The 10,903-nt window shown below is 36.9% G+C and overlaps 2 protein-coding genes and 1 long non-coding RNA gene across 3 annotated transcripts in view; 2 read left to right on the forward strand and 1 right to left on the reverse strand.

Moving 5' to 3' along the window:
- Positions 1 to 7,059, forward strand: LOC118280907 (cylicin-1). The gene is made up of 5 exons (XM_035601298.2): positions 1 to 348; positions 1,549 to 1,719; positions 2,691 to 2,865; positions 3,984 to 4,121; positions 5,050 to 7,059. Exons 1-5 carry the CDS (start codon positions 130 to 132, stop codon positions 6,888 to 6,890), a joined length of 2,544 nt encoding a protein of 847 aa, XP_035457191.2. The 5' UTR covers positions 1 to 129; the 3' UTR covers positions 6,891 to 7,059.
- LOC118281129 (M-phase inducer phosphatase) overlaps positions 1 to 10,903 on the reverse strand; it is a 219,828-nt gene that overhangs the window by 10,589 nt on the left and 198,336 nt on the right. The gene's annotated exons all lie outside the window — the stretch shown is intronic.
- On the forward strand, positions 7,670 to 10,678 carry LOC126911767 (uncharacterized). Its single transcript, XR_007706285.1, has 2 exons — positions 7,670 to 8,035; positions 10,610 to 10,678. It is a non-coding gene; the product is annotated as an uncharacterized LOC126911767 (long non-coding RNA).

Consider the following 10,903-nt stretch of genomic DNA (forward strand, 5'->3'; position numbering starts at 1 on the left):
TCTTTAACATTAACTGACTTTTTCATTTAGTCGTATTATACTGCAAATGTTTTTGTCGAACACAGAAACTGATTCACGGAAGTTTTAAGTTAAATTAAATTAGTTATTGAAAGATTTTAATTGTTAAATATGAAGAGATCGAAGCACAAAGTGAAGACGGAGACGCCAGAGCCGTCAGCGTCGACGAAATTGGAGGAAGTCCATGATTTAACTTATTATATTCATGATCGGGTTGAAATGGTTCACCAAGTATTTTCCGTGATGAAATACAAAGAATTGAAGAGCATATTGCCTGCCAGCATTAGAAACATATCCATAGACGATCTACAGGAACTCTGCACGGAAGAGGTTTGATATTTTAATAATATTATCTTTGAATTAGTTACCTATCTAACCAATTGCATGCCAATAATGGTAAATGTGCTGATCTTATTATATTGTATGTAACACCTATATTATGTACCACATTTGAGCAAATAAATAAATTTGAATTTAAATTTGAATTATTTGTTTTTATCGGGGTTACGATTTTGTTAAGTATCATGACGTCTTGTCTCGTTTACTGTAAAATTTTAATGAAGAAATTGTTAATGACTTCATAATTGCGTTGAGGAAATATTATTAAGTGTGGGAGAGCCATGCTTCGACACGAATGGGCCGGCTCGACCGGAGTGATACCACGGCCTCATAGAAAACTGACGTTGTGTGAGTTAGGTTACTGGAGCCCCAATTACCTTCCCAATCTCTAATTCCCCAACAACCCTTAAATTCCTAACACCCAAAAGACTGGCAATGCACTTGTAATGCCTCTGGTGTTTCAAGTGTCCATGGGCGGCGGCGATTGCTTACCATCAGGTGATCCGTCTACTCGTTTACTGGCTTATACCATAAAAATAATGTATTTCTATCATAACACACATACTAAGGTGCACATAATATGCCCTTTTCTTTATTTATGTTGTGACTTCTATGCCACAGGTAGTGCTGTACACCGGGCACATTTTGTAATACTGTGCTTTTACTGAAAATACACAATAATGCTTTGCTTAACCCGGAACTCGAAACTGAGACCTTTTACCCCAGTCTAAACCATCAATGCAAGCAAAAAACACAGAATCAAAGTCAAATTCAAAACATTTATTTCAATTAAACCAATAATTAGGTACTTTTGAAATGTCAACAAATAAACTATAGTCTGTCTTGTCTTGACAAGCTTCGAATGGAGAAGAACAAGCATGACTCCGTTATTAGAATCCGTTATTGACTATGTTATTAGAAATACTCATTTTCAGATAATAAATAAGACATCACAAGGCGTGGCAGATGAAGTTAGGATTGTGTTTTTTTGACGGAGTCTGGAAATGTGTCCGGCAAATGGCAATAGGCTCACCCCCTATTACATGGGACTTATAACATGAATGGTGAAAAGTGTGTGTACATTGTATAGCGGCATTACGTGCTATAATGTGCACCTCTGCCTACCACTTCGGAGTTAAAAGTCATGATATAAATAGGACATCTCAATAATGAAATATATTTAATTTCCAGCTACTTGGCATTAGTTCGAAGCGTCTCCTCGCGATACTGGACGGAGCGGAGCCTCCATCAGACACAGAGTCCTCCAGCCCGTCCCCTCCACCGGAGCTGGAGACAATATCCCTGGACAGCATATCCTCGGACGATGAGATCCTCAGCCAGGCTAGCAGTAAGAAGAAGAAGGTAATTTTTTTTTAAATTAGTAGCAGAAATTTAATTTGAACCCATATTCATTGTTTTATGCTTCTGATTACATACCATATGGGGAAACCTCTTATGACTTAACTAGCTACTTCCGCGCGGTTTCACCCGCTCTGCTTGGCTCCTATTGGTCATAGCGTGATGTTTTATAGCCTATAGCCTTCCTCGATAAATGCACTACCCAACACAAAAAGAATTATTCAAATCGGACCAGTAGTTCTGGAGATTAGCGCGTTCAAACAAACAAACAAACAAACAAACTCTTCAGCTTTATAATATTAGTATAGATTTAAACCACATATTTGTTATCATCTTGGCTGACGATATACGAAAAATGAGCGAAATACACCCAGTAGGTAAGCCAAAAAGTGCATTATTCTCTTTGAGCTAATTTGAACACTCTTTACAAATACGGCATTATAACAGCCGCGTCGCATGTCCGTAACATTCCTAGACAACCTACAACATTACAGCTCTTCTGTGGTCAAGGAACATGGAGCTGTTCACACAGAATTTAATACTTGATTAATTTCATTATTTATTTTGTTTTGAAAATGGAATATATTTTTTAGATTTTAAGTTTTCGTTGATGACAATTCAGTGGTAGCATACTTCTGATGGACGAGTACTAACTTGTAGTTGGTAATAATTAGTACCAGATTATTAAATACTAGCTACTTCCGCGCGGTTTCACCCGCTCTGCTCGGCTCCTATTGGTCATAGCGTGATGTTTTATAGCCTATAGCCTTCCTCGATAAATGCACTATCCAACTCAAAAAGAATTATTCAAATCGGACCAGTAGTTCCGGAGATTAGCGCGTTCAAACAAACAAACAAACAAACTCTTCAGCTTTATAATATTAGTATAGATAGTAATAACTAATGAAAACTTCAGTCCATTTTAACCCAGCTACAAAACCAATACCTTACTCAACCTTGCTTGTCTTTTTCAGCACAAGCACCGTCGCCATTCGAAATCGAAAAAGCACAAGAGGTCCAAAGAGCAGGGTGACTCGTCGAGCGACAAGAACAAGGCGTCTCGCGCCGGACTCACCGTGCTCGAGCTGCTCGAGTTACAAGCACGGGCGCGCGCCATACGAGCACAACTGCAGAACGAACAGCAACACAGTCAGTATACTCACTACTTTATTGCTTTCGACATGTCAGACTTAGGTGGTAAACTTAACTATGACACAATGTGGACCCTGTCGGGCACAACAATACGAGTTTAGGAGGAACGCATTTTTATATGACATTAAAAAAGTAAGTGTATGAAACGAATTATTACAGTTATAAAATTAATCAAACTATCAAAGTAATTAGAAGTTATAATCATTGTTGAAATTATGACTAATCAAAATTAAAATTAGAATCAGTCAAAATAAATACAAAGAGCAGTCAAATTATAAAAACAAGTGTAAGCACAAAACTTACACTAAAGTCTAAATTAAACCGACTAGGATATTAGTTATAATAAATAACCTTTAACTAATAGCTATTTTATGGTATAAGGCCGGCAACGCACCTGTGACTCCTCTGGTGCCGTCTATGTTATTATTAGAACTTGTTGAATCATGTTTATTTGTGACGATGAGTTTCCGATATTTCTTATAAACTCATCGACATAAATAAACATTAATTATTATATGTAATCGGCTTACTCACGTAACTGTTTGACGATGAACTCGACTATTTTCAAGCCATGCTAGAGGCTCATATTCATAAGCAGCATTCCGCGACAATCGCCGCGTCGTGTGTCGCGGAAACTAATCGAGTTCATCGTCAAACAATTACGTGAGTAAGCCGATAACTTAATAATTAATTTAGTATGTCTCACGAAAGTTACAATAAAATTAATAAAAACGGTAAATATCCCGTCTCAAGTTCTAATGATATGGTTAGTGACCATGTCAGTTTAAAAACTTTTTTTATGTTAAATGGGCCGTCGTTTGGCCGCTATCTCGCCTGATGGTAAGTGATGATGCGGCCTACGATAGAGCACGTCTGCCCATAAGCAACCTATTCACTCGGGCTTTGAAGACACCCAGGTTATACCCATCAGGAAACAGACTCCGGCAAGGAGTTCCACTCCCTAGCAGTTCGCACAAGGAAGCTTGAAGCGAAGCGCTTCGTGCGAGTGGGTGGGATATCTACCATGAAACTTATAAAAAAAACTTATAGTCTTATGTTGAAAGGCTTAGTTTGTATACATTTTTCTTAGTGCATATATGTCTGTGTCTCCTCAGAACCGGTATCAGAGAGTGCATCCAAGGAACCAGTCTCCAACTCTTCAGACAATGAGGTGGAAATCAAGGAGGAACCGGCCGAGGTGGTGGAGATCAGCAGTGATGATGAGAAGCCCAACATACAGGAGCTGCAGACTAGTACGTACATACATAGCTTCCCCTTTCTCATCAGAGACGGATCACCAGGGGCCTGAGGACGGAAATGTAGGTTGTATAATCACCTCTCGCACTGCTCAGTGATCGACCATTCTGACACAATTGGGTAGTTTCCGCAAAAATAAATTATTTTGATAGGCGATAAAATATGCCAAAATAATCGTATTTTCATTCATTCATTTGACGATATACTTATTTATTTTAAATTTGTTCTTGCTATTTTTTGCGAAATGCTATTTGACGCAAAAAAATATGACGTCATAATTTGCAATGTTCCTAGAAAAGTAACGTTTTTGACATTTCGATAAAAGTATTGAATTTGACTAGTAGGATAATACCCTATTGTAATAGCAGACTAAGGCCCCTGATGGTAAGCAATCGGCGTTGATGAATTCAGTATTGGTTATCCTTGCTCTGGATTATTTACTGCCTCATCGCAAGTGCGACTGCCGGGCAAGGGGTCTCAGGTTCGATTTCGGGGTCGGGCAAAGAAAAATAAGATTAAAAAAAAATCGGTAGTAGCATGGAGTATGGAATTGTGTCAGTATATGGCAACAGGCTCACCCCCTATTACATGGGCTTATAACCCAAATGGTGAAAAGTGGTGTACATTGTATAGTGGCATTACGTGCCGTAATGGCACCTCTGTCTACCGCTTTGATAAAAGGCTTGACGCCGTACGCACGGAGTGTCTCTCGCGACGGCTGGGGAGTGAGGATGTTGTTCGATCCCTCACGCGCCCCGCCTCCTCCTATTATTTAAGACCTGTATTTATAATGCATACCTATAGTCTACAATAAAGCTGATTTGATTTGATATATTTGTAAACACATCCACGATCCCATCCATATACACCTTGTATATTTCTTTATTATTACAGAAAATTAATACAAATGCTATTATGTTACAGAAGTGACCCAACCGGCGTCCGAACCCCAGCCCACGACAGTGACAAAGAAAATAAATGACCTTATAATCACTGTACCACAGAAATCAAAACAAAAAATAAAATTAAATCGACAAAAATCACAAACTACCGCTCTAGAAACAGACAAAGATAAAGTTGCCAGCACTAAAAACCCTAATATAAGTGTTGCCACACCTAAAAATAGTAACGAGAAAGAGGAAAAAGCTAAAAAAGATAAGAGTAAGAAAAGAAAAAAGGAAAAGATAAGGAAAGATGATATTGACAATGATGAAATAACTCTTCAATTATCTGATACTGAGAAAATGGATCTGCTAGAAGATTTAGATCGAAAACATTTCGATACTGTTAGCTCTTGTTCCAATTCCAGCTCCGAATCCAGTGATACTGACGCCACAGAAGATAAGAAAGAAGAAGAACCGAAAAAAGATAGCGCAGAAGCTATAAAAGTACAATCAGAAGTCGTCACTAACTCAGTAGAGATACAAGATAAGATAGAAGTGTTGGAAGATAGTATTGTAACTATTAAAGATAAACCAGAAGCATTAAAAGATATGAATGCTGACAATAATGACAGTCAGATAGAAAATGATCAAACTAAGACTTCTCCCACACAAGAAGTTGACAAATCTTCTGAATTAGATACTAGTATTAATAAAGAAGTAATACAAAGTACAGAAGTAATAGAAAATGCTGAAAAAGAAAATGATATTGCTGAAAAAGCTTCTGAAGAAGTTAATTCTAAAGAATGTTTAAATACAGAAGATATACCTAATAATGATGTACCAAGTGAATCTTTAACAGAAGAGAAAAAAGATTTGTCAGAAGGTGAATTATCAGATAGAGAAAGTTCAGAAGTGGAAGCGATGGATTTAAAGCCAGAAGTAGTTTGCATATCAGACGAAGAAGATAGAAAAGGTAAAAAGAAGAAAAAGAAAAAAGATAAGAAATCAAAGAAGAGTAAGAAGAAGGATTTTCGTGAGAGCGCCGATGAAAACTTTTATAAAGAAGAAAAGATAAACGAAAAAGATAAAGAAACCACTGAAATAGTACACACAGAAGATTGTACTAAACATACTTCAACAGATATTGATGAAAAGATAAATTTAACGTCAGAAGAAGAAGGAAAAGATACAAAAGAAGATTTAAATAATGAAAAATCTTCTAATATTAATTCTGAATCGGATATAGATGCCGTATACGAAATTATGGAACTATCAGACAGTTCGTCTTGCTATGAGGTTGAATGCACTCTCTCTAAGGAACCAACTACTTCAGAAATCGAAGCCTTATCAGCCAAAATAGATGAGATAGAGAGAGAAGAGATTATAACACAGAAAGAGATAGAAGATTACGAGAAGAGAGAAGCAGAGAAGAGAGAATGGGAGATAGTAGAGAATACTTCATGGAAAGATAGGTATTTAGACAGCACTAAAGTGAAAAAAGTGCTTTCGACTGCAAATATACTGAATGCGTTGAGAAAAAAGAATATTGATTTGAAAAAGAGGTTAGCGGAGACGAAGAAAGAGATAGAGATTGAGTTAGTAGAGATAGAGAAAGAGAAAGAGAGTGCTTTAGAAGAAGGAACTATTGAACAATATAATACATTAGAATCGTCAACTACATATGTCGATCCAGTTAAAGAACTGCCGAAAGATTTGAAAAAAGATGCGAAATTACTTCTGAAAATGTATAAAAAGTTGCTCAAGTACAATGATATTAATAAAACTGATGATCCTAATAAGAAGAGAAAGAAAAAGAGTAAGAGAAGTAAGAAGGAGAAGAGAGAAGTGAGTGGAGTTATAGAGGAGAAGAGTACAGAGTAGTATTTTTGTATAATTTAAATTATACAATGTGATAGGGGTGAGACTTCTAACCCGTTAAGGCTGAGTACTACATCTAATTTTATCGACAAAAGTCGGGGGTCGAGGGGGTCGAATCCCTTCCCCCTAAAAATTATGGCTATTTTAATATTTTTTTTGATATCAAAGGTTGTATGCGTACAAAAAAAATACGACTAACGGTAGCTAATAACCTTGGCTAACTAATTCATTACGTTTTTCATATGTTTGATAATGTTTTGGTTAGAAAAAAAATAATTTGTGAATTATTTTTACCGAAAAAATCACAATTTTTCAATATTTTCAATTGGGGGTTCAACCCCCAATATTATTTTTTTGTCGATAAAATTAGATGTAGTACTCAACCTTAACGGGTTAGAAGTCCCACCCCTATCACATTGTATAGGTGTAAATGAGTGTATAAGAATTGTTTAATTTATAATAAATGAAAGTATGTATGACATATTATTTGGATTTTTTATTTATTTTGTTTTATTCCTAACGTTGGTCGAGTGGTCGCAAGTGCGACTGCCGGACAAGAGGTATCGGGTTCGATTCCCGTGTCGAGCGAAGTAATGCTTTTTTCGGCTTTTAGAAAATTTCTCAGTAGTAGCACGGAGTCTGGAACTGTGCCCAGTATATGGCAATATGCTCACCCCCTATTACATGGGACTTATAACACAAATGGTGAAAAGTGTGTGTACATTGTATAGCGACATTACGTGCCGTAATGTGCACCTCTGCCTACCTCTTTGGGGATAAAAGGTGTGACGATGTTTGTTTTTATTCCTAACCCCCAAAAGGTCGGCAACGCACTTGTAACGCCTCTGGTGTTTCAAGTGTCCATGGGCGGCGGCGATTGCTTACCATCAGGTGATACGTCTGCTCGTTTACCGGCTTATACCACACAAAAGATACATTTAACTGAGTCTTTGTCCGACTCTGAAATCACACTCCAAACTTGTGACCATTCTAATAACTGAGTGAGTAGACTATTGGATTAAATCACTACATAGTATAAAACAAAGTCGCTTTCTCTGTCCCTATGTCCCTTTGTACGCTTAAATCTTTAAAACTACGCAACGGATTTTGATGCGGTTTTTTAATAGATAGAGTGATTCAAGAGGAAGGTTTATATGTATAATACATGCATAATATATCACCATTGCACCCATGCGAAGCTGGGGCGGGTCGCTAGTAAATAATAAAATAAAACAAGAAATATAACAATAAAAGATAGCATTTATTTCGCAATAATAACTAAATCACAGAAAGTACAAAATATTTACAACGTTTTTATAAAAAAACTAACAAATTTACATATAAAGCTAAATAGGTGACTGGTAATTAGTGAACGATAGTCCACAGGCCCGCATCGTACGCATCGCACGCAACGGATTTTAGTTTGTCTTGTATAGAAACTCATACAACTGCGTCCACTGATCCGCATCGTACGGACCGCATCATCGGCAATGCCTACATGCGATGCGTACCGATGACGTCATACGGAATGCCGATGTCAATGCCTGAGTAAAAGTGGTTTCGGCAATACGAACGCTGCCGATACAGTGGACGCAGTCAATCCGTTTGATGCGACCCGTCCGATGCGTGCTATGCGGACTTGTGGACGCTTACCATTAGGTGTCATTTATAGATTGGAGGCGATTGGAACTTTACGCTTTGCGTGATAATGAAATATTGTTATTTTGTTTAAGTATGTGTTTTACATCAAATAGTTGTGCTCATACAATAACGGATGATGACGGGGTATGAAAATTAAACATCTATTTAGTCCGTCAGTTAGGTAATGAAAACAATATTAGACACGTATTTTTTTGTCATATAATGTAACAATACTTAGATAAAACGAATCAAAGTTTAGGAGTGGGAGCAAATACGTTATTTCTACGGATAAAACGTATCTAGAAGTGATGTCACGCAATATTTTTAATCGATACCTATATCTTCGAAAGTATTTGTTTCCGTAACAAAATAAAAATACGTGTTTGGTATTTTTTTAAATAATCTACAAGACGGATATTACAATATAAATAAGTCATCTACCCTATTGTAGAAGTTGTATAGAATGTGTGACACAGGAGAAAATACTAATGTGGAACATTATTTTAAAGGATGAAATAACATTCACTACATTTCACACATGAAACAAAATACATACAATAATTATTATCAGTCGATACCTCACTCTCTTTATAACAATTTTAATTGCAAAAATACTTTAATCTTCATCCAAATTCTTACCTATCTTTATGGCAAAATCTCATCTACATCAGTCCAGCTGTTTAGACATAAGACTGTTACAAACATACATATACAATAGTTAAAATATTTTTTACAATGCAGATAGCTTTACATATATTTGCAACTAGCCTCTGGCAGTAGCTTCGCCTACGATTCCGTGGGATAAAAAGTACCCTATGTGTTATTCCAAACCATAATTTACCTCTGTTCCGGAGCTGCGGACTACCTAGCGGGTTACCGGGGCTCCGGCTCGAAAAGCAGGAGTAGGAACGGGGTGGTTTTTGGTCAGTAAGAGTCTGACACTCCCTCTCGCCTCACCCAAGGCGGGAGAAGTCATTGGATGATTTTCCCCCCACAAAAAAACCCCTGTTCCAAATTTTATTCCGATTCGTTCAGCCGTTTTGATGTGATTGAGTGACAAACATACATACAAACTCACAAACTTTCGCATTTATAATATTAGTAAGATAGAAATATTTTATATGTAAGAATTGTTTATAAAAATAATGTATATTATGTTTTTTTTATAATAACTATCGTGGGATATACTAAATTAACTAAAAATCACGGTTTACTCACGTACATTAATGGAGAAATGCTCATGATGAAGAGTCCCTCTGTGACTCGAAACTAGTAGAGCTTTTCTCCATTAATGTACGTGAGTAAACAGTGATTTTTTTAGTTAATTTATATTATGTAGTATATAATCAATTATATACACATAGATTATACATACATACAAATATAATATCACGCTTTAAATCCCCGAAGGGGTAAGCAAAGGCGCTAAGCGTGACACTCTGACGATGTCGTCGGTCCACCTAGTGGGAGATCTGCCCACTCAGTCACCTTCCTTCCTTACTGTGGAGGACTAAGGAGGAGGCCTTTGTTCAGCAGTGGACGTCTCTCGGCTGATGATGATTATACATATATTAAATTATAATTCTCATGTAATCCGACATCCTTCCTGGTCTGTGGTGGTACATTGTTTCAATTTATCGTCGCCTTTCTCTTCTGTAGTCTATTGAAAAAACAAAATGGCATTAGACAAATAATTGGGTAGTATCCTCGGTCAAAAATAAATTATTACAACTTTTCAATACAATAAAATATTAAAAAATAATCACACTCTCATTCATAAATTTGATGAACTATTTAATTTTCGATTTTTTCTAGCTAAATTTCTAGAAATGAGTCTGCTATTTGACGTCAAAAACTTATGACGTCATAATAGAGTATTTTATACAAAGTTCATAGAAAAGTAACATTTTTGACATTTCGAAAAAAGTATTGAATTTGACTAGTTGGAAACTATAGTATTCACTACATAGTATAAAACAAAGTCGCTTTCTCTGTCCCTATGTCCCTTTGTACGCTTAAATCTTTAAAACTATGCAACGGATTTTGCGGCGGTTTTTTTAATAGAGTGATTCAAGAGGAAGGTTTATATGTATAATACATGCGTAATATATCACCATTGCACACATGCGAAGCTGGGGCGGGTCGCTAGTTTGATATAAACGAATGTAAGATGAGAGGGTATAAGTGTGGGAGAGCCATGCTTCGGCACTGCTGGGCCGGCTCGACCGGAGTGATACCACGGCCGAGCAGAACACCGACGTGAAACAACCACAGCGTTGTGTGAGTGAGGTTACCGGAGGCCCAATTACCTCCCTTCCCAATCTTCCCAATCCCCGATTCCCCAACAACCCTTAAATTCCTAACCCCCAAAAGAC

The sequence above is a fragment of the Spodoptera frugiperda genome, chromosome 19, assembly GCF_023101765.2.
Source record: "Spodoptera frugiperda isolate SF20-4 chromosome 19, AGI-APGP_CSIRO_Sfru_2.0, whole genome shotgun sequence".
NCBI lineage: Eukaryota > Metazoa > Arthropoda > Insecta > Lepidoptera > Noctuidae > Spodoptera > Spodoptera frugiperda.

Bases quoted from the DNA above. Each gene is read 5' to 3' on its own strand.
- LOC118280907 (XM_035601298.2), top strand. From the start codon at position 130: ATGAAGAGATCGAAGCACAAAGTGAAGACGGAGACGCCAGAGCCGTCA. The intron at 349-1,548 runs GTTTGATATTTT...TTTAATTTCCAG, and splicing joins AGGAACTCTGCACGGAAGAG to CTACTTGGCATTAGTTCGAA. The intron at 1,720-2,690 runs GTAATTTTTTTT...TGTCTTTTTCAG, and splicing joins CTAGCAGTAAGAAGAAGAAG to CACAAGCACCGTCGCCATTC.